Consider the following 25515-nt stretch of genomic DNA (forward strand, 5'->3'; position numbering starts at 1 on the left):
CTATAAAAGAAGTGTTTAACAATTGAGATGGGAAAGAATACCTGGAAGCTCCTCCTAGGACATACCTGTCCTCCTGCAACAGCAGCACCAACATCAATGATGTGCACTTTCCACTGAGCTATACAGATCCCAGACAGTGGACAGGATCACTTAATTTGGTGTTAGTGATGGTTCTGTAGCAGCCCCCCAAGTAGCCAATCATTCATGGGCCACTGCAGTTTATCTCCTCTGTGATGATAAAATCTTATCAGTGGGTCCTATCCTGATCATACCGCCTGCTCTGGCCACTTAATGCATTCACATCGGCAATTATCTGCTGCCAAACTTGCTTTCTGCCAGACATAATCCCACGTCCCTTCTCAAGCAAAAAGGCACCATGACACCTAAATGCTTCCACAATAATTTAATTTTCAGGGGCATTGAAGGGGGGGTTGGAGATTAGGACCCCTGGGTGCCATAGTCCTAGGTAACATAAAACACAAAAGAATGATAATATACATAAGTACCACATAAATAAAAGTCCTGTTTTGATATAACAAATAAAAGGTAGTATTTCACTATTACCCACCAGAGAAAAATAAAACAGTCAATATATTCAAATATAAAAAGGAATTGTGCGGTTGTAACATATTACTATCACACACACAGCAAGGTTGGGTATAAAACAAGGATAGCAACTATAGCAAAATCTTGTTTGTGCTAAAACAGAAATGCAACTTTGCTCCCCACCCATGACATTTTACACTAACAAAGCATCAGTGAAATGCCAAACATGCTATCAAATAAACTGCCTCTGAAACATGTGTAAGGATCTACCATGGAACATTCCATTTTAAGCTATTGCCAATATTGTCTACCTGTGGCCAGCACTCCCTTTGAGGTGTGTATGGTCCATCCTAAAAGGCTAGTACCCCTGTGTCATTGACAATATAGGGCATTTACATTTCGTAGAAATAACAGAAGAGTGTACAGAGAAAAACAGTTGTAACATCAGCACTTGTGATAACAGTTAAGGCTGTGCATTGGAGAAAGTGAAATGATCTGACAAGCATGCCCTTGCTATCAGATACACTTTAACAAATTCATACATATAAAACAGACATTTCAGCATACAGTATATAGCTGAAAAATGCATGCTTACCTTATCAAGATCAGTAGTCTTCTATGCAGATAAATCCCAAAGTAACATCGTCTTCTGTATTATCCATATAAACAGGTCTCCTCACCTTCAGGTTCCCTAGCTACATGGTTCCTTTTCCTGTGGTTTTAGATTCAGGGCTGTAAGCATGTTGAAGATGCATATGGGGTATGAACTCAATAGAATTGCTAAATCCCAAATACTTGGGTCAGTGTTGCAGATATAAACATAGTGCATGTATTCCCTTAGTGTTTGTTGCTAATGGATTGCAACTGCGAATGCTTACAGGTATAGGGAGAAGGAAAACAACAGCAATTCAGACTCCCCTACCTCCACTGGGTGTGTCAGCCAGGTTAGACTCTCAAAGTGAAGAATCGTATCAAGGTTTTAAATGCAAGTAAGCAGCACATATTTCACAATTTCTCTTCAGTAACATCCAACCTCCCCTTCATTTGTGGACAACTGTATATTATTACCATTTAATATCCTCACACATTTTATGGACAATGATACAGAATTCCTTACAAACTGGATGTCTCAGATCACTGGTCAGATAACATAAGAATGGGGAACAAACACTGAGAGATAAGACAGAGCTGCATTTATGCAAGCAACAGTCAGAAATGGTTGTGTGATCATAGTGCACTGCTTCTAAATGAATACGCGTACAAACAACTGTTATATGCTTTGTTAGTACTGCGGATGACATTGCAGCTGGTTGTATGCACAATGATTTCGCTGTTGCAAAGCTGTTTGTGTGGCAAAGACAGATAATACACCCTTAATGTATTTTGAAGGTTCATTGGACTGAGAGTTCTAATCCATACCTGTGTAAAAATACTTTGTGTGTACCAAGAGAAATTTTGGTAGTGTTGTTTAAGAGAATTATTTTCTTCGTTTAACTCAGTTTTCCCTTTTTTGTGTTTTTTTTTTCTTTTTGTAATGCTAGTGTTGGCACAGTATGCAGCTTACAGCAAACATAGGAAATGGAGAAACACAATGAATGTCAAGTTTAGCTTTGTTTATCTTGTTTGTGCAACTCTCAGCAGTGCACAAACTTGAACTAGTGGCCCACACAGGAAGCAGACAGTACACCTGCAGACAGGGAGTTGACAGTGCAATGGTAAAAAAGGATACATTGTTGCCATTTTTGCTTTCCATTGCACATAATCTCGGAGAAACATTATGCAGCAGGTTAGCACGCGTCCCAAACACCTGCAGCCATCAAACACATCTAGACAGGATGCAGTCAACACTGTAAAATGGATGCATTCTATTAATTCTGTTGAGCACAGTGCAAACATTCTAAGCACCATTGCGTAATGGTTAACGCACATAACTTAAAAATGAATAGGGAGTAATGCAACTCTCATTTAACTATTCCTGTGGCAGCACATGTAAGTATACGACTGTAATACAGATGGTCCTGGGTTCTAAGACAGAAAGTGCAACATATTTTTACTGTTGTGACAGTCCAATTTATAGTACTGAGCACAAAAACATGTAAGTGTTATTTCAACACATTAGTAGCAACAGGTGTAAGTGTAGAGCTGCCATACACATGGTCCTGGGATCTAATACAGGAAATTCCAGACATTTTTTACTGTTGATCCATTTCAAATTATATTCACTCTTACTTATAAAATTTTAGACATAATCATAAAATGGTGTAGCTGATATGACTTGTATGTATGAGGGATAAGACACAATGTATTTTGAAGGTTCAGATGCTTGACTGAGGGTATACTGTCTACTATATTTCTGTAAGTATAATTCTGCTATTTGGATGTGGATGGCTTTCACTCTTAAATAATACACATCTGCATAGATATACAAGGACCTTGTCAGGACATACACATACATGGTTAACACCTCAAAATGTCATCTGTATTTATGAATGATTCATGACCATGTCTGAGAAGCCCTTCTGTGACAAAGATGAAAAATAACCACTGTGGAAGAAAATATTTTGTCCCTTATGCACAGGTTTGAATGCCACACTGTAAAAATCAATTTTATCAGTGTATAAAGCCAAATCAAAAATGTGATAAGTCATGAATTTAGGCCCGCAGTGCTCGTCTGCAAAGTCACCTAACAGTTACAGCACCAGACACCCTTAAAGCTAATGTTAAGTGTCAGATTAACCTTCCAAATTAAAAAAAAATGATGTCTAACCTGTTTGGCATGGCTGCTCTCAACATTGGGCAAACATGGTTGGTATTGTTGCTTGGGTTTGCACACTACCAGTGAACACAGTAACAGAAACTGGTGGGAAATCATTATTTGCCACTGCTCTACTTTTGGGATTAGACATGTCTGGCATTAGAGGGGACGGCGCCCAATTTAGAGGCAGAGGTGGGGTGTTCATAAGTCCAGAATATTTAATGGACTCCTGGTAAAGCACCACAGACGAAGGCTTCTACACAGGGTCTATTCTGGCTCCCAGTGCAAGTCTAAAGCTTGGAGTAGTTTGGCTAAGGCTGCATCTAGTGCATCTGGCATCCCATGCACTGGAGAACAGTGCAGGCACCACTTCAACAACCTACAAAGGTACAAGAGGGATACATTCAACCAGTGGTTGGATATTTCAAACTTGTGACATCCCACAGCTGCATAAGTATGCTAATAAACAGAATTTATAATGCACAGAAAGTTAAATATAGGCAAGACTGGTAAGCATAATTCTCTTCTGTTCTTTTCGTTTCACAGCTAATTCTGAAACTGAGTTGAATAGGTAGGCTTGTGCTGATCCTTTGGAGAGACTGAGGGAAGCAGCTGGTATGTATGCGGCACAAGAGAAGTATTATGGTAGCTTAAAAAGTTAATGATAGATTTTTTTTGTTTTCTATACAGTAGTAGCAAAGTGAGCATGTATATCCTAACTGTAAAAGCAAGTAGTCACTCATATTCTGTAGCGCAATCCAGCTTTAGGAGTCAAGTCTAAAACTCTAGTCAAAGGCTGTGCATTCAAATACCACAAGTAACAACTATACAATACTGCATTTCTTTACTAATACTACATAAAGTAAACTCTATGCAAGTGGCATGAATGCCCTGATGTTAACTGTAATCTCTATATTTGGACAAGCATATGTGCAATATATGCACACTGCAAGGATTATTTTGAGCAATCTGTAATTATAGTTTGTAGTTGTTAGGACGTATACTTAAATATAATCGTTCAGATAAAATAATTGTATAATTGTGCTAATGTATTATATGTCACATATGATGACCCTAATCTTATCTCTGTTTTTCTCTCACCTCAACACTTACCTCTCTTTTTTATCTTCTATTATGTGTTGTCAAAATGTCTCCATGTCATCCATCTGTAACAAATCACTAAACGCTTCACAGCACAGAGAGGAAGGCCAACCTCAGTGGGTCAGCCTGCCCCCACTCCACTGGCTCCAGCACATCTGGGATTCAAACTGGCAGTGCTGTCTCCGCTACACCTGCACTACCTGTGCCCTCAAGTAGCACTACCCTGGCAGCTGGTGCTGTGGTACCCTCTGGTAATACTGGCAGAGAAGTGGATTTCCTTACCTGCCAGGAGATGCCAGGGTTGGTGTATAGGGTTGTGCACAGCACCACTGATGTAAACCTACACGGGATGGAGAGGCTGCTCTCCCTCATGGGCTGTAGCAGCTGAAGACGTCAAGCACTCCTGCAACCGATAGAGTAAGGGGATAGTGATGACACTCCTGCAGGTGAGGACTGGTTTCTCACTAGCTCCATGTTTGATGGCCATGAGCTTGCACTGTCACCTCCATCAACCCAATCATGGTGTCCCCCACCATTTTGTGCCCCTCACCATCCCTGTTGTCTTCTTTTGTCTGTTTGTTTGCATTTGCTTCCTCACCTACCCAACTTACCTGACCCAGAAATACCAACATACCTTACCCCGCATTCCTATCTTACTGAAGTAAAAAACTAAAATGCATACCTGTCCCACAAAAAAAAATGTTGCCCCATACAGAGCTCTAAATTTCACACACGTGTCTTCTTGACAAACTTGATTTTGTCCAATTGGCTACACAATATGATTGCATTGTTGTGACCCCTCTTTGTGAAGGTGACAGTCAAACTTTGGCTAATATTCTGTACATATTTTCAGTTTACACTGTTATACAAATGGATAAAAAGAAGTTATGTACTCATCCTAACTTTCCATCCGAGTAGTTCTACTTCATTTATCTTCAACCTGTGGGTCTTTGGATCCACATCGGATCCGATATGACCACATTTTCCAGCTATGGCTCTGATCTCCATGCTCCTCCCCTTACCCACAATGCCCCGTCTCCCTTCTCCCTTCAGATCAAGTTTGCTGCCTAACAGGTATCAGACACCCAACCCAATGACACCTTATCATCAATCACAAATTGTCACAAAAGAACATTAGCCTGGGCAGGACCAAGGATCTTAACAATAACCGTCCAATACAAAGGACATGTCATATCCCAAAAGATAAGGTTCATAGGTTGGTACTAGGCTATCGGCCTTAGGGCTTATACAAGCCTAGCCATAACAATTCCCTGGTGTTTTCTTCCCACACTATTTACTTCCCTGGACCCCTGCCTAGCAGCGCGACTGACGTGATCTCCGGGGTGAATTTTCTTTCTCCCATCCAATCGTCTATGTTCCTTTTGAAAAGGGCCAAAGAGGCCCTCTGCTTGACATGTATGGGCAGTCTATTCCAGAGTCTGGGGAGTCTCTGGGTCAGGAACCTATCCCTCCACCATGTTTTGTTTATTGCGATGACAAGGTTTAGATCCCTGGAGCATGTAGCTCTAAGAGATTGGGATTTCTTTAAGTGTAGCATATCCAACAGCTCTGGGTTTGACATGGCCTTGTATATTAAGCAGAGATTGCCGCTGAGTAGACAATATGCGACAGAGTATAGCTGGAGTTTTTTAAAGTGGTCAGAATAGGGAATCTGCTTTAGGCCTGTGATTCGTTTAGTGTGGTATTTCTGCAGTCTTTCCAGTTGTTGCAGATGTCTAGAGAGGTACATATCAAATGGGGCATTGTATTTTATAATGGGTCTAATGAGGGATGAGTACAGTGGGACAATGACCTTCTTTTTCTGGATGAAAAGCCCTCAGTGATGAGGTGTGCCACATAGAATGTTTTCCTGATTGTTGTGGTGATGTGGTTATCGAAGGTGAGACTACTGTCCATCTGTGTCCCTAAGTCACTTATCACACTTTCGGTGTTTAGTGTACTGCCACCTATGTGGTAATTCACAGGTACATGTTTTTTTTTCCCAAAGGGGATAACTATACATTTCTTGGCATTCAGCTTGAGCCCATGGCACTGGCACCAAGCATCTGTTTATGTAAGGCCCTTTTGTATAGTATCCACATCACCTGGGGATTCAGTAATGGCTCCCAGTTTGCAGTCATCTGCAAACTTTGTTAGCCAGAGTCCCTTAGTGTTGGCCTGTACTTTAGAGAAGTAGATGCCAAACAAGAGCGGTCCCAAGACTGAACCCTAAGGTACTCCACTTGTCACCTGTCTGGAGCTGGATTTGGAGTCAGCTACTTTTACAGTTTGGATTCTGTCACTAAGCCAGTTGGCAACCCATCGAGTGACGTAGGGATTAATGCCCAGCTTAGTAAGTCTATCTAGGATTCCAGAGTGGGGATGGTGTCAAAGGCCTTGGCGAGGTCCATATAGGCTGTGTGGTCCACCTTACCCTCTTCCACAGCTCTGGAGACTGATTCAAAGAAGTCAATCAGGTTCAGGAGACAAGATCGGCTCTTCATGAACCTAAACTGGGTGGGGTCCAGTGTTTGAAGGTTGCCAATGTCTTTGTTTATAAGTTCCATGATAATATATTCCATGGCCTTGCAGATCAGGCTCATCAGACTGATGGGGCTAGGGAGATGGTTGAAGATAAATGAAGTGGAACTACTCAGATGGAATGTTATGGTGAGTACATAAATTCTTTATCTGAAGTACTTTATTTCATTTGCTCTTCAACCTGTGGGACAGAGTTCCTAACTCTTGGGAGACCTTCATGGAAGGATATTCCGGAACACTGTAGAGCCAAAAGGTGCTCAACTCCTAGAGACCAAATCCAGTTTATAATGATAAATAAAGGTGTGAGATGAGGCCCAAGTAGCAGCTGAATAAATATCATCCAAAGGGACCCTAGACCAAAAAGCTGCTGACGTAGTCATAGAGCAGGTTGAATGAGCCTTCACTTTTCCTGGTAGAGCCAAACCTCTTTCTGAATAAGCCCGGTCAATGCATTGCAAAATCGAGTGAGCAACTGCCACTTTTGAAACAGGTTTACCAAAGAAGGGCTTGGCATAGGACACAAAAAGTTGATCAGACTTGCAGAAATGGTTAGTCCTTTGAAGATAAAACCTCAACGGGCTATGCACGTCCAGTAAATGTAATTTCTATTCATCTTTGTTCTGGTAGTTAGGAAAGAAATACTGGCAAATTAATGGTCTGATTAATATTTGCTTCTGAAGCTATCTTAATAAGGAAAGATGGGTTAGTGTGTAGCAACACTCTATCTTTATGAAAGATCAAATAAGGGACTTTGATAGAAAGAGCATGAAGCTCCACCACCCTTCTAGTAGACGTGATGGCAACCAAAAAGGCAGTTTTCCAAGTCAAAAATTGTAGATCCACAGATGCTGCAGGCTCAAAGGGGGGAGAAACCAATGTCTGCAACAGTAAGGTGAAGTCCCATGGTGGAGAGGGGTCCTTAACCAGGGGGTCTGAGAAGAAAATCACCTTTGAGAAAGGTTTTGCAAAGTTTAGAGGAAGCCAATGAAGACATGTTTACCCCAAAATGAAAATTAGAGAGGTGTGCAAGTTGGACTTTAAGAACAGAGGAACTAGCACCCGTTGAAAAATGCTGCCGAAAGCGGAGTGGTGAAAGGATCCAAAGACCTCTGATTGGCCCATATAGAAAAGCGTTTCCATTTACTATGGTAGACTTTTCTGTTAGACGATTTATGAGCCGCTACCAGAATGGACTTAACAGAAGAAGACAGATCGGGAGTCTTAATAATCATGGGAACCAGAGCAGCCAAGCAGTGAGCTTCAAACTGTCCAGATCTGGATGAGGGATCCCCGAGGGATGTGAGAGCAGATCCGGGACAAGATCCAAGGTCCATGGTGGAACAACTAGATGAGACCAGAGTAAGGGAAACCAAGCCTGTTAGAGGCCAGAAAAGGGTGATTAGGATCACAGTGCTCCCCAGCCTTCGGGCTTTCTGTAGACATAAGGGGAAGAGGAGGATATGCATAAAGAAGTCCGGGAGGCCAAGCATGAATCAGAGCATCTCTGGGGGCTTCTCCTGGTTTGGGGTTCAGAGTGAAAAACTCACTGCATTTCACATTGGAAGGAGATGCAAAGAGATCGCAGCAAGGATGACCCCACTCTAGAAAGATCTGTTCCAGTACTGAAGGATTCGGACACCATTCGAAAGGTATCAGGATCGATCTGCTGAACCTGTCCACTAGAATGTTGGATTGTCCCAGGATGTGCGTTGCCACCAGAAAGTGGCTGGTGGAGGTTGCCCATTCCCACACTCTCATGGCCTCTCGACATAAGGGATAAGATCTGGTTCCCCCTTCTTTGCTAATATACCAGACCACTGACATATTGTCCGTCTCAATTGCAATCGTTCCCAGAGGAAGATGAGCATGAAGGGCCTGCAACGCAAGAAGAACCGCTCTCATCTCTAGAACACTGATGTGGAGATAGGTCTCGGAAGGGGACCACATGCCTTTGACTGTCCTTCCTGAGCAGTGCCTCCCCACCCTAGTAGGGAGGCATCCGTGGTCACAGTGGTCTTGGGGAAAGCGGGTTGAAATGGACATCCCTTGAGTGTATTCAGTCCCTGGATCTCCTCAAGGGATCTCCTCAATGGACATCCCTTGAGGAGATCCAGGGACTGAATCCACCACCAAAGGGAGTCCCTGCATGCTTTTGAAATTCTCACTGGAAAAGACAATGGAAGGTCTAACACCGACCACTAAACTGCAAGTGTCCACTGCAGCACCCTCATATAAAGGTGCACCATTGGAAGAAGATTTATTGTGGCCGTCATGGAACCTAGAGCCCTTAACACTGCTTTGGCTGTTGGTAAATGGGTCTGAAGAATGTGTAAGATGTGTAACCTCAAGCTGCGTATTCTATCTGATGTGAGGAACACCTTTGTTTTTATTGTGTCCAGCCATGCCCCGATGAAATCTAAAATCTGAACCAGGAGATGAGCAGACTTGTTCATATTGATTCTAATGTCCAACTTGTTGGCTAGCTGAAGGAAGGGGTCCCTGACCTGACCTAGTAGATGCTCTGAAGGGGCAGTAAAGACCCAATCATCCAGGTACGGAAAGACCTGAATGCCCTGAAGCCTCAGGTGTGCCACTACTACTGCCATTACCCTGGTGAACACCTGGTGGGCTGTGGTGAGACCAAAGGGGACGGCTCAAAATTGGTAGTGATTGGCTCCCAGTCAGAAGTGAAGGAACCTCTGCGAGCACCTGTCCATCTTGATGTGATAGTATGCATCTTGGAAGTCGATCGAGCACATCCAGTCTCTGGCCTTCAGATAGGGCAGGATAGACTGAGTTGTGACCATCAAGAATTTTGTCTTGGTTACTGATAGGTTCAATTTGGACAGATCCAATACTGGTCTGAGGTCTCCCATCTTTTTTGGCACTAATAAGAACATGGAATAAACCCTGGATCCAGACTGACCTGGAGGGGCCATTTGGATGACTCATTTTCTTAGCAGTGAGTCTACCTGCACTGCTGCCTCCTCCCGCTGCATGGGTGGAACATCTGGGAGGGCTTTGTTGGATGGAGGAGGATCCTTGAGAATGAAATATCCTCTGGATATGCCTTGCAGCATCCACTGATCTGTACTGATGGACTCCCATGCTAGTGGGTGTAGTGACAAGCAACCCCTGACTGCCTCCAGAGATGGACAGCCGGGCAACCCCTCAGGGCTGCTGCCCAGGTTTATCCGAGAAAGTTTCTCAGGACCCAAAATTCTTAGGACCCATCTGTCTCTAAGGCGGTGTCCATCATATCCACCTCTGCCTCTGGGGGAAGGCAAGTCCTGAGCATTCTGGGAAAACACCTGATACTTGCATACTACATCATCTTCTGGCCTCGCTGGTTCCTGGAAGGGACAACCAAGAGGTAGATGGGCCCAAGCCAAATGCCTCCAGAAACACGGACTCATCACAGGTTGGTTTTGGGGCAGACCACCCCCCCCCCTTTGGCAAGGGATTGCCGTGACATCTACAAAGGAGACAACCTCGGAGGGTGATCTTGGGGAATCTTCCCCTTCATCCAGGTCCATGTCTTCGGTGAGGGACTCTGGAGGAGAGCCCAATTGCCTCCTTTTACAGGTATACTTGTGGGGGGGACCTCCTCAGGGAGACTGTCTGGGGAGGTCTCACAAACAGGATGTCCCTGAGAGGGCAAGATGGCTGAAACTCAAGGCCAGGGGGGTCTGGATGGACTCCGAAGACAATATGGTCAGAGGCCTTGACCCTGCAAGAACCCTCTCCACCATGTCAAATGCCGAGGGGGAATGGACCTCCTGGGGATGGAGCTGAGACACAGAGGGGAATGTTTCTCTCTGACAAGCTCGGAGCAGAGAGCACTCCCTCGGATCAGATCTCAAGGCTACGGCTCCGACAGCTCGGAACCGATCTAGTCAGATCTGACACACTCAAGGCACTGGCCGGCATTGAGGTACAGAGTACCGTCGGCGCTGACCCCTTGACTCTGATCGTCCTCGGATCTAATGATTCCGAAACCACAGGTCAGATTGGAGAAGGAGTGATAGGTCTAAACAATGGCCAGAAGGTGCCCGCTCCAGTCCCAACAGAAGAGGGCAACAGGCCCTTAAAGATCAGTTTGTCTTGCCTGTCCTTAAGTGCCCTGGGATTTAACCCAGTGCAAATAGTACAGGGGGACTGGAGGTGAGGCACCCCCAAGCAAACCACACACAGAGTGTGGCCATCTGCCAGAGAAAGTTTATGGCCACACTCTGTGCACCTTTTGAAGCCTGACGTCAGGGCATTAGCTATGCCTTAGTTGGCCCAACGCACACACACATGCACCACACAGAAAGGAAACAGGGGAAAGCCTACTTACTTTTTTTTTTTTGCACTACATTGAATCCCGAAAAGGTATAGAAAAGGGTTGAAAGCAAAAGAGGTAAAGAAAGGCCAAAAAGGGACAAATTACTACTTCAGAAAAAACTCATAAATGCTCTGGAGCTCAGACCACGTTGCTTCCTCTCAGGTGGCAAACGAGATCTGAAGGGAGACAGGGGAGCATTATGGGTAAGGGAAAGAGCATGGAGCTCAGAGCTACAGCTGGAAAATACGGCCGTGTCAGATCCGATGTGGATCCGATGACCCACAGGTTAAAGAGCAAATGAAGTAAACTACTTCAGATCTATGGTTCTTTCCTACCTCCCTCCTGAACATTCATGTATTATTTTCCCTTTGTTCTTCCCCCTGCTTGTTCCCCATTTTACCACGTATCTATCAATCCCATTTTAACACCTATAACATGGTCAAAAAATAGAATCACACACAAATACCAAACAAAGCAATGGAGCCCTTCACATTTTGGCCTCAGTTTGCCCAGAGTTTTGCATCACTCACCAGTGTCAGTTGGCAGTGAATGGCCCTTCTCTGGTGCAATTACCACTTAAACATGCTTTGCTACGTCAACATACTGTAATACATGGTGAATGCAGTACAAAGAATAATTTCATTGCTTTATCATTGCTTCTTTAAAAGTATTCCATACACCTGGATTCAAACCTTATATCATCTAGGCTCAAAAAGAAATGATGTGTCAATACATTTACACCTGCTGCTACAGAGTCAGCTAAGCAGCAGATGTGTTTCATACAATCAATACTAACTCTCATAATTTTAGCAATGAGCCTCGCATTTGCACACTAAACTGCGCACAAACAGGGAAAGGATTGGAAATGTGCATCTCACATGCACAAACACTTTGCCAACCATCATGCAAACCCGCTGCTTGCATTTTCACTATATAAATAATAGAATGTATTACTTTTGTTTACTGTCCATTTAGAAACAAAAAAATAAAGACCCTATCTAAGAAAGTGTCACATATTTGCAATGCAGCCATGTCTTAGTTCCCCCATGCACTGCAACTCTAATCTCTCAGAACTTGTTCACAAAAATATCAACTGCAGTACATAAATTAATAACAAATGCGTTGTATACTATGCACATCTTTAGAATGACAATAGACATTTAGATTTTCAAATACTTGAAGTAATGTGCACACCGATTTGCATACAGTTTGTAAAGCTGTCTCAAAGTATACCTGCACACTGGAACACAACCACCACATACTACACATTGGGCAAACATCAATCTGGTAACTTGCAGAACTTGAAATATCTTGACAGTTGAACATGCCTATACATCCATTTAATGCAGGCTTCCCAACATATTCTCTCCAACATCCACTGCTGATGACATCCACCATAACTTGTCCTGCAGCTTTGTAAGTGTCAGTATTGTGCCAAGGAGCTTGTGTGAAGTAATGTGTTCTCTAGTCCATGTACATAGATAGGCAGGGGTTCTGTTCTTACTGCAGTCAACTGAGGTGTGTGTGTGTGTGAGCACGCGCGTGTTTGTGCACTTGCTTGAAATTACAGGCAGCCTTTTATACCAGCATCTGGGACACTGCTATTACTATATTCCTCTCACCAGACTCTGTTGTCACCAGCTATAGCTGATCAGTGGATATGCAGTATTCCCATCAGGGCATGGTCAGAGACTGGCCTGGAGGCCAGGCACTAGTCACGTCATCCTATACAATACAGATTACATTAACAGGGCTTTCAGTCTATCCATATACATCATAGCATGGTTTTTGTAGGCCCTGTATTTTCTTGGTAAGAAACACCTATGGTCTCTCCAGCTGCTGCAGGTGTCTGGTGAGGTACATGCAAATAAAGTCATTATACTCCATCAGTGTTGTGATAAGGTTCGAGTACAGTGGTGTTATATCATTCTCAGATCTGGATACGATGGCCTGACTTATAAGGTGCACGACATAATCTTTCCATACCACTGTAGACACTTGGTGGTCGAAGTTCAGATTGCTATCTATGTGTGTTACCAGGTCTTGCACCATTGTGTTTCAGCACAAGGGGATGGTAGTCAATGCTGTAATTAGTTGGGAATTAAACTTTGCAAAAGGCCAAAATAAAGTCACATTGCTTGCATTTATTTGTATACTGTGTGGCTTTGGCATCAATCATTTGTCTGTGTTAGCCCCTCTTGTAGTGTTATCATCATTGGTGGACTCAATGATTGCACACAGTATGCAAGAATCAGCAAACATGGTAAGCCAAAGGCCATATACTTTAGCCTGAACTGTCGAGAAACAGATTCCACGCAGTAAAGGGCCAAGCACAGATCCCTGGGGTATGTCAATGGTGACAGTGCTACTGGTACAGGTTGATTCACCAACTTTCACAGTATGCATTCTGTTGGTGAGCCAGCTGGTTAACCATCTAATGATATACATGTTAATCCCCAGCTGGGACAGTTTCTCAATGATACCTGAGTGGGGGATTGTGTCAAAACCCTAGGCCAGATCAAGATAGGCAGTATGCACCATCTTACCTTCATCAAGGGCTATCGCACAAAATCAGTGAGCATGACTCAGCACATACGCCTTCCTGACATGGTTGGATAAACACACTTCAACACACCCTCCACATGGGCTATGTTCCCTTAGAAGGGTGTACCTCAACATGCATCCACCTGAGTTGGAGGGACAGCACCTGATGCATGCATGTCTAGACACATCTCTATCTATGAAGTAGACCAACATATCATCATGAACCTTTTCTAAATGGACACTAGTAATATCCCAGCTATGTGCAACAGACATGAGTTGTTAATGCTACATCCATGTCGGTTACATCTGTTAGATGTCCTCAAAGAGGTCATCAAGGGCATACATGATGACAACACTATCATCCCATGGAACTTGACCAGGCCAAGGCATTTGAAATAAATCCACACTGCGGTATTAACTCAACACTGTCAGATGTAGTCATAAACACCTATATCACCAAATAGGGAGATCACTGGATCACATACGTGGCATCTAAATATGTTGAAATGTGTGAAGTGACCCATATCTCTGGTCCAATGATCAGGTCCAAACATCAGGACTGTCTGCTAGGCTCTTTCCTGTCAACTATTTAAGTCAAAGATGTCACAAATAACATATACATCATGTGTCCAAACAGCTGTCTGGAGGACTACAGATTGTGGGCAATCATTGACTCCAACTGTGATATTAGTGTAATACACACAGTATCAACACACACCAAAGATTGCTGCCATGGTCATGACAACAAATGAAATGAAACAAAAACATGGGAGGATTTTTTACGTTATGAAAACAAACTAACCCAAGGTTTATGTAGACATCCCACCCCATAAGCAGACCAACTGGTATGTGACCTTTGTCCTTGGGTAGATTGTATGTGAAACGTCCACCAGCATACGGCCATAGTGTTACGTGCAAGGGAGTAGTCTGCACAACTACTGAGTATGTGAAAGGCATCCATATCAAAGGCCACAATACCTCCATGGTTCACAGCCTTCATCACACCAGTAATGCAGTACAATGCACCCATATTCATGTACCTCCCTACACATCTTCCAGTGATGTGTAACTGAAGTGCACCACCTTTGCCACAATGAACTGTCACACATCTCATTGGTCATACCTAGGTATATTTAGTTACATAAACATTACTGTCTGATGGTGTATTACACCCATCAAGGTGTTACACCAGATGCATGTGTGATACCTGTTCTGGTGATGCATACAGTACATATATAGCTGTTTGACAAAATTGATGGCATGAGTTACATTCATGACAGTGGAATGTGCCATATATATGTCATGCACACCAGTCAACTAGACTGGATTGATCATAATGTCATATACAGGTATATCAGTGTTCCCTCCTAACACCTCCAGCAGATGTTACAGTGTCAGAACAGTGTGCTTGATTACCCACATAGATTGCTGATGTCATAATAGTTGTAAAGTATGTTCACGCAGAATCATCTATGATCACTCTAAATCACATATGTTATGTCAGAAATGTGGGATTACTGGTGGTATTATTGTGATATTGTCCATGAGCCTGTAACTGTGTCTCACTTGTTGGAGACCTCTGCTGACATTACACTCGTATTCAGGCAAATCAGTTTGCACAGCTTCACAATATGCACCCAACCCCAATTGTATGCAATAATCCTGATAGACGTCCTCTGCACTATTCTTGTCAGGATGCTTATCTCACAAAGACAGCTTCTTGATTGTTATGTCACCTTGTCTGACAGTCATATAATATACATTTTCTCTGTGCAGTTCATACTATACCATGCTGATATGTGATTAATGTTCCTGCTACAACTGTCTTCCATTTACATGCCCTCATCTGCTATACATTACAATGTTTCACCTGTCCTCTTTCCCTGTATTCATTCCTACAGTTCATCTGTTTGTCACTATTCAATACACAAACTTCGGTACTTACATATTATCGCAACCAGATTTGTAAACTGGTAGATATCGCCACTTGAAAACATTTTTCTCTCACTTAAATGCAAGACAAAAATCAGCACGGAATTTCTATCCAGTATAATGTTACATAGCTTTACATCCGTTGCGATAATACGCAAGTACCAAAATCTCAAAAAACACTTGGGTACAGTCAAGGAAAAGAAGGTGCTAAGAACTGTAAAGTACAGTAGAATTTCTGACCTAGTTTACAACTGGAGGGGGGTACTTGAAATGCGTGTTTGCCAATATGCCAACCAGTATTATAAAAAATATATATATATTTCTGTAGTGTGAAGGCCAAACCACATGCTAAAAAATATAATGTCCGTTTTAAACTACACTGACATGAGTAGCAGTAATGTGAGTGGGAAGAGGGATAGAAACGAAACTGCCAGTAGGGATCAGTCAGAATCCGGAAAATTAGTAGAGGTACGGAAGCAGAAGAGAGAGGGAAGGCATATTGAAATCCAAGTACATTTTCATAAAATAGCAGCTATTCAGTTCAAATGGTAACATACGATAATGTAACTCATTGCACATTAAATAGTTTTAGCCAAGCACAGCAACTCAGCCAATTAAAAACTATTCAGACTTCAAGTAATCCTTGAAACAGTACAACAGCAGCCGATCCGACTGAACAGTGCATGTGTAACTTTCATGGTTGTTTAACTTCCGCATTGTAAGACCAACAAACTTTCCTGCTGTTAATACAGCCGTTAAAATTACATCTTACGCTGATTCCCATACTCCTTTTCAGGCCAACATAAGTATTAACGCAACCACAAAAATGTGGTTGCGATAATACGCAAGTAACCCAAACTTCTCATGACTGTTTATTTTAAATGGCGGTCCATGTACCCTTACAGATCATCTACACAACTTTTGCACAGAATGCCTGGACTGAGATTTCAAAATACTCTGCACACACTGTCCTGTACTGTGTTTGGACCATACACATTACTAAAATAATCATTTTGGCATTCCACACAACCCCATCAACTCAGTTTGTTCTACTGTCAACAAGTTCTCTATCCATGTTGCTTTACATGGTTTACTGGATGGCAACACTGTTGCCAGTGATGAAACTGTGCTTGTTTACATTTGAACGTAGTGTGGAGCCATGTAATCAGCACAGCTGCTCACCGCACAAACATGTAAACTCTGTGTAGGCTTCTTCCAAAGCATACATGCAGTTTACTGAATCCTCCTGACTGACTTTGCATCCAAGACAAGTTATAGAGATGTGTACATAAGTAAGCACATACAGAAATTAAAAAAAGCAGTAAACTCGTAATTCAGCTCTACTGTGTAAATCACAAATAAACATTTCTTATAGGTGATCTTAAACAAATAGCCTTATGTAAAAGGCATATTTGGTGATACTAGAATATCTGCATTAAAATATTAGGTGTCACTGCACATTATTTTCTCTAGATCTAATAGTCCTTGGTCTTGGAACTTGTATTTCACAAACAGAGGCTTTCTAGCCTTACTGCTGCCGTATTACTTCATAAATAAGACCTAACCAGAGAATATGGCCTAGCATGGTTTTCCAGGGTGGTCATGATAGAAGCCCTACCCCAAAAATAAGCCCCAGTTAAGATAGTCAACAACACACGACGGACGTGTTGAATTATAAAATAATATTATTGACACCCGTTGACTGAGGTTATCGTACTCTGCTCCCAATTTTTGGACCATTCAGACACCCAACTTCTTCCCTTTGCAGGACGTCGTAAGATTCTTTCCCTGGGAGTCCTCCATGATTCTTACTGTAACACTAATCATCACTCACACTTTACAGTTGAGATCCTTGGCTCATAAACACTGGCAGGTGTACTTTGATTGGTCAAAGTACAGAAAACATGCGTAAAGCACACGCACTTGATAACGAACATCTGTGGTTGTGTCTTCTTAACCATCGCCATTTTATGTGGCCACTCTGGTCTCGTAAGTCTTCAATTAACCCCCCCCCCAGACAAGATGAGTGCAAAAAGAAAAAGCTATTCCATAGAGTACAAGAAAGGAATCATGAAGGACTCACGGGGAAAGAATCTGACTGCCTTCTGCAAAGAGAAGAAGTTAGATCTCCGAATGGTCTGAAAATGGCATGCAGCATATGATAACCTCAGTCAACAGTCTGACAAGGGAAATGCTAAGAAGTTCAAGTGTGGCTCAGGTCGGCAACCATTATTTCCTGAGCTGGAAGACATCATCTGTGACTGGATTGCTAACAGGAGAGCAAAGGCTTTGGTTTTGTGCACCACAGTTAGAAATATCCCCAGAAGAATTCAAAGCATCACAACATTGGCTGGTTAGATGGTTTCCATCAGCGATATGAACCGTCTCTAAAAAATCAACAACACTGTTCAAGCTAGAAGATACTGACATTATTAAACGTGCACTTGGGTTCAAGTCCTTTGTTGATGGCATCGACTTTTCTAAATACCAACTCTCCAACATGATTGTTATGGATGAAACTGCAGTGTTTATGGGCCAAAGATCTCAAACAACAATTGATCAGAGTGGTGCCTCATCAATCTACATTCCCTCCACTGGTTATGAGAGTGCACATATTACCTGTATTCTGACAATTCATCTAGATGGAAAGAAAACCCCACCTCTAATCATTAGTAAGGGCAAGAAAGACTGAAAATGTTTCAGGCATTTACATTCTTGAAACCGAAAAAGCTTGGTGCACATAAGCAGTTATAAGGAAGTGGGTTGATGTAATGCTGCCACTTGTTTAGCGAGGTGGCGAAAGTGGTCTGCTAGTCTGGGATTCAGCCAGCACTCACCCACGCTAAACACATGAAGAAATTCCTTACACGGAAAAGAATACATCAAATAATGATTCCCGCAGGAATGACTGCTTATCTGCAGACTCTTGATATTGCAATAAACAAGCCATTCAAGGACCATTTGCGAATAGAACTCAATGACTACATTGAAAACAGAATGGAGAGAAATCAGCATGGAAACTTTGTGAAGCCTAGCCTGCAAGAGGTCGTGACTTGGGTGAAAAATTCATGGGATAAAATCACTGACAGCTGTGTTGCCAATGCACTACAAACAGGCTACTTGGACAAGCAGTGCTCATTTAAGGAGAGCTCTGTTGCTAGGCATAACAGATTGGGGCCAATGGTTTACAGGAAATGGAGTTGCAAGAAATTCAGGCCGGAATTCAAGGGTTGGAGACTTATGACAATGTTCCAGAAGAAGATGACATGACTAACTTTTCCATTATCGGGACAACAGAATGGACTGCTTCTGCTTTCAGCTTTATTCCCCTCCTCCAATACACATGTACTGAGATTTTTCTGCACTTTCTGTTAAGCATGAAATATTGCACTGTGAAAGCCAAGGTGTAAATATTCTGAAGTTGAAATGCTTGTTGCACTGTTTATGTAGAATTCTCACACAACTGTTAACTCGTTACTTAGAACTGTTGTCCAATAACAGAAAAGTACCAAATAAATGTCAATTTGTGTACATGACTAAATGTCGATTTGTGTACATGAATAAATGTAGATTGTTGTATGGGGGGGTGGTAAATAATGTATCCCCTGATAAGCCCTAATGCTTATTTCAGCGGGGGAAAAGAGTATAAGACCCGATCTTATTTTCGGGGAAATACTGTATATGAGAGAGAGAGAGAGAGAGAGAGAGAGAAACATAACATGACTGCAATTGTTGTTAAATAATTCAGTCTGAGGTTACAAAACTGTAGCACTAATTCTTTGATAAACTAGCTGTACTAACTTATTATGTGTTATAGAACATGCAACTCTGATCAATGAATGTATTATAAAATTACCTTTTAAGTAAAACTGGGATTTGAAAACACATTTTCACAATACCTTGTTAGTCCTCTTCTGCCATTAATTATATTGTTTACATTGAATTCTGTTAATTTTAAATTATCCATTTACTTTTTTCTTTTACCAAAAGGCTGCCATCTTACTTTTCCTTTTTCTAGCCCTTACTCTTTTCCTGTTAGCAGAGCTAGTAAGAGAGATGGCTAGAAAGGTGGTTGGTGTGACATCTGGAAAGAGGAAGGAGGACAAGGACACCTGGTGGTGGAGTGAAGAAGTACGGGAGTGTATACAGAGAAAGAGGTTGGCGAAGAAGTGGGATTGTCAGAGAGATGAAGAAAGTAGACAAGGGTATAAGGAGATGAGGTGCATGGCGAAGGCTAAGGATAAGGCGTATGAAGAGTTGTATAAAAGGTTGGACACTAAGGAGGGAGAAAAGGACCTGTAACGATTGGCTAGACAGAGGGACCGAGCTAGTAAAGATGTGCACAGCAGGTAAGGGTGAAAAAGGATAATGAGGGAAACATACTCACAAGCGAGGAAAGTGTGTTGAGCAGATGGAAAGAGTACTTTGAGGGGCTGATGAATGAAGAGAATGAGAGGGAGAGAAGGTTGGATGATGTGCGGTGGATTAGTTAGGAGGAAGTAAAGACAGCTATGAAGAGGATGAAGAACGGAAAGGCTGTTGGTCCAGATGACATACCTGTGGAAGCATGGAGGTGTTTAGGTGAAATGGCAGTGGAGTTTTTAACTAGATTGTTTAATGAAATCTTGGAAAGTGAGAGGATGCCTGAAGAATGGAGAAAGTGTTTTGATACCAATTTTTAAGAATAAGGGTGATGTGCAGAGCTGTAGTAACTACAGAGGGATTAAACTTCATCAGTCACAGCATGAAGTTATGGGAAAGAGTAGTGGAAGCTAGGTTAAGAAGGGAGGTGATGATCAGTAATCAGCAGTATAGTTTCATGCCAGGAAAGAGCACTACAGATGCGATTTTTGCTCTAAGAGTGTTGATGGAGAAGTGCAGAGAAGGTCAGAAGGAGTTGCATTGTGTCCTTGTGGATTTAGAGAAAGAATATGACAGGGTGCCTAGAGAAGAGTTGTGGTAGTCGGGAGTGTCAGAAAAGTATGTAAGAGTGGTACAGGATATGTACCAGGGTAGTGTGACAGCAGTGAGGTCTGCGGTGGGAGTGACGGATGCGTTTAAGGTGGAGGTGGGATTACATCAAGGATCAGCTCTGAGCTCTTTCTTATTTGCAATGGTGATGGACAGGTTGACAGACGAGATCAGACGGGAGTCGCTGTGGACTATGATGTTTGCAGATGACATTGTGATCTGTAGTGAGAGTAGGGAACAGGTGGAGGAGACCCTGGAGAGGTGGAGATATGTTCTAGACAGAAGAGGAATGAAGGTCAGCAGGACTAAGACAGAATATGTGTGTGTGTGAATGAGAGGGAGGGTAGAGGAATGGTGAGGATGCAGGGAGTAGAGTTGGCAAAGGTGAATGAGTTTAAATACTTGGGATCAACAGTTCAGAGTAATGGTGAGTGTGGAAGAGAGGTGAAGAAGAGAGTACAGGCAGGATGGAGTGGGTGGAGAAGAGTGTCAGGAGTGATTTGTGACAGACGAGCACCAGTAAGAGTGAAAGGGAAGGTCTACAAGAGGGTAGTGAGACCAGCTATGTTATATGGGTTGAAGACAGTGGCAGTGACAAAAAGGCAGGAGTCAGAGCTTGACGTGGCAGAGTTGAAGATGTTAAGATTTGCACTGGGTGTGACGAGGATGGACAGGATTAGAAATAAGTATATTAGAGGGTCAGCCCAGGTTGGAAGGTTTGGAGAGAAAGCCAGAGAGGCAAGATTACATTGGTTTAGACATGTGCTGAGAAGGGATGCAGAGTATATTGGGAAAAAGACGCCAAGGATGAATCTGCCAGGTAACAGGAAAAGATGAAGGCCTAAGATAAGGTTTATGGATGTGGTGAGAGAGGACATGCAGGTGGTTGGTGTGACAGAGCAAGATGCAGAGTCCATGAAGAAATGGAAGCAGTTGATCTGCTGTGGCAACCCCTAACGGAAACAGCCGAAAGAAGACAACTCTTTTCCTGTTATTACTCTTACCTTCATCTCATCCTCCCCAACACCATCTCCTGTTTGCAACCTACTAAATCTATTTTGCAACAAGTTGACATTCATATGTTCATTTTTTTGTCTGTATATCTTCCACAACCTCTCCACCTTCCATTTCTTCTCCCTCCTCCAGTATTACTTAATTGTCTTTACAACTTTCATCATTTCAATTATTTAACTGCTTATTATTTTTTACCAAAATATTTTCATTTTACATATTCCCATTTGTATCAAAAACATTTCTGACTTCATTGTCAGCTCTTTCCCTAAAGTCCACCCAAAAACATCTTTTTTATACTCATACAATTCAATGGCAGCTCTTTACTACATGTACTTGTTACCCATATTGAGTGAATTTTTTTTTTTTTATTGCATTCACTTATTAGTATGTTCCTTTGATTCATATAATAAACTTGCCTTTGGATACCTCCAAAGTACTTTAGTACTCTCCACTGTGACCAGCCACACTAAATGCACTAGTTAAATGTTTGATTTCTCCATTTATTTTTATAAATCAATGTTGTTTCTCATCTCAAAGTTTAAACATTTCTTTCATCTATGTATTTTTTAATGTCTTCAACAGTCTCGCACTCTGTAGTTAAACATTTTCACTAAATGAATTTTATGTACTTCAGCAGCTCCGAACTAAACTTTTTTCATTCATGTTCTGAGCCAAACAAAAAAAAAAATTCTATAGTTAGCCTTCATTATTTTCATCACACACTTTGAAGCACTCTTAGAAGTGTTTCCATTTTATCATAATTTTCATATAATACATTGCAGAATGGTACCTTAACCAAAAGGACAGACTCCAATGTGTGGAGATTCACCCCATGGCATTATCAAATTGTGTCAAACAAAATATCTGCTTAAGGAAACATTTAATTTTGATTTGATCCTCACCACTGATTTGTTTTTCTACTGCCAAACTGCTTGTTCACTCTCCTCCTGTCTCTTTTTCACATGGCACCTCTGCCACATGCAATTTTATGTTTGTATAATTCACTGCTGCCTCTATCCAAGCCACTTCTGCTCTGTCTCTGCAGCCATCTGCGACCATCTCTTTCTTTTTGTCAAGCAATTATATCACCTTCTCCATCCAATCCACTTCCTTTCTCTGTGCATAATATCCACCCATGATTCAGAGGACTCCTCTGCCAGTTAAGTCTGCAAGATAATCTCCTGCAATATATTATCCAGTAAACCTCACAGTGCAATCTTGTTTCCTTCTCCCAGAAGGAAACATCTTATTCAAACAGGTAAAAGTCTTTCGGCCTTTCCCGGTTAGGGGGTTGCCACAGTGGAACTCCGGTCCGCTAATGATTGGCAGTGGAATTTTATGGTGCCGAGTTGCCAGCCCGACGCCCAACCTTCAAAGAAGGCACAGCTATTCACGCACACACCTACCTGCATGTCTTTAGATGTCACTCGACCGCGGGGATGACATGCAGACTCCACAGATACTGTTGAAAAATATCCTCACTACCAACAGCATCAATGTCTACTTCTGTCTCTTCACTGCCAAATTGCTTGTCTACCATTCTGTTTTTTCCTGTAACTTCCATGCTGGAAATTCTGTGCAGGCCATTCCCACGTCTTATTCCTTTCTGATACAAAACCCAAAGAGGTTTTACTCCCTCCTGATCCCGTCTGTGAACACCTTTATATTTATGCCTTTAATGCACTCACCTCTCTTGTTGCCTTTGTGGGTGTCTCTCTCCTTGTACTCTACCTCTTCTGTCCTTCCACCCCTCCCATTCCACCTCTTGTTTGCCCCATGTTTTACTTTAAATCTTAACTTACCTTCCAGCCCTCTTCTCTGTATGCCTTTTTGCCTCTTCCCCAGTCCCTTGTAATTTCTAAATGCATTTACAGTCCATCGGTGAAGTTTGACTCTTACCCAAGCTCATTATAATCTACTTCTTTAAATTCCACAAAATCATCTGTCTTTTTGTTCTTAAACTTCCAAAAGAACAGAGAGGCAAGAACCACTGGCTTGTGGTGTTTTATTTGGAAATTTCCATCTTCCTCCATCTTGGTTATGACTACATGCAAAATTCTGTCCTTTCTAGTATCAACATCGCACCTACTGTTTGAGCCCCTCACAGTCACAAAAGTCAATCATCTCCCACTCCCTCTCTTACTATACAGCTCTGACTCTCTCAATGAGCCCTTCATGGAGTGGTGTTTTCCTCTCTTACTTCACATCTGATAACTCTCCTGAATATGTAGATTGCTACTCAGTTTCATCTGTCAGTCCTAATAAAGCTATATCCAGGTACCTCCATGTACCATCCATTTTGTCATTGTCCAAGGTTTCTGTGTCAACAGTAATATCAACTCTCCCTTGTGGCTTCCTGCCTGCAATGCCTTCTTCTAACTATACTCCATAAGGTGCACACTAACACAACCCAGCCATGTTCTGTGTCACCTTTGTCTAATCCTCTATTTTCTAAACCCCTTTTTCTTTCCCTCCTTCTGCAGAAGTAGAAGGAGTGCAGAAGTAATACCTCCCTCCTCCATTTATGCTTATGTGACAACTCATCCTTCCTCCCATCCTCCCATACTAATTTGAAGGTGCTCTTATTCAGATGCACCTTTCCAAGCATGCTCAGCACCATTGTATTTTCTGGACTTAGCCCCGGCTGTGTGCTACACGAACTCAATGAGGAACTAAACCCACACATAAGGCTGCTGTTTAATCTTAGCCTTACTACAGGATACGTACCCAAAGAATGGCGTACGGCAACTGTGGTCCCACTCCACAAAGGCGGTGCTTCTACGGACCCTGGAAATTACCGCTCCATAAGCTTGACGAGCCTTGTCTGTAAAGCTATGGAGAGGATCATAATGGAACTCATAAATAAAGACATTGGGGACCTACAGACACTGGATCCTACCCAATTTGGCTTTGTCAAGGGCAGATCCTGCCTCTTGAACTTGGTCGACTTTTTCAAAACAGTCACTAAGGCCATTGATGAGGGTAAGGCAGTTCACACAGCCTACCTTGACCTAGCAAAAGCGTTCGACACAATACCCCACTCAGGCATCATAGAAAAGCTCACCAGCTTAGATGTAAACCCATATGTCACAAGATGGGTTGCAAACTGGCTCAAGGACAGAACACACAGGGTTAGAGTTGCTGGTGCCATGTCAGACTCTAAGCCGGTCACGAGCGGTGTCCCACAGGGCTCAGTCCTGGGCCCCCTCTTGTTCGGCATTTATTTTTCTGAAGCGCAGGCAAACATAGGGGGATTGTGGCTGACAAAATTTGCAGATGACTGCAAACTGGGCACCATAATTGACACTCCATCAGACACAGACATCCTCCAGAGAGGTCTCATAGAAATGGATAACTGGTGCCAGAGCCATGGCCTTAAGCTAAATGCCAAAAATGTATAGTCATACCCTTTGGGAAAAACAAGGTAACCCCTAATTACCACATAGGTGGTAATCCATTAAACACGGAAGAAGTTATCAGGGACCTGGGGACCCAAGTTGACAGTAACCTCTCTTTTGACACTCACATTGCCAAAGTGGTTAGGAAGACCTTCTACATTGCCCACCTGATCATGAAGGAATTCACATCCAGATCAGGAGAGGTCATTGTACCCCTGTACTCTTCACTTATCAGACCAATGATTGAGTACAATGCCCCATTCGGAATGTACCTTACCCGACACCTGCAGCAGTTGGAAAGACCCCAAAAGTTCCTCACCAAAAGGATAAAGGGGCTCAAACATATGTCATACGATGCCCGACTGAAGAAACTCCAGCTCTATTCA

General features: G+C 42.5%; 1 protein-coding gene across 1 annotated transcript in view; it reads right to left on the reverse strand.

Moving 5' to 3' along the window:
* Positions 1-438: 438 nt before the first annotated feature.
* Positions 439-25515, reverse strand: part of LOC122792793 (AF4/FMR2 family member 1-like) — a 632549-nt gene continuing 607472 nt past the window's right edge. Inside the window, exon 5 of the mRNA XM_044060362.1 lies at positions 439-462. Within this exon, the coding sequence (XP_043916297.1) occupies positions 439-462 (24 nt within the window). The remainder of the gene's footprint in view (positions 463-25515) is intronic.

Source organism: Protopterus annectens, chromosome 2.part0 (genome assembly GCF_019279795.1).
Source record: "Protopterus annectens isolate FY-2018-M chromosome 2.part0, PAN1.0, whole genome shotgun sequence".
Taxonomy (NCBI): Eukaryota; Metazoa; Chordata; order Ceratodontiformes; family Protopteridae; genus Protopterus; species Protopterus annectens.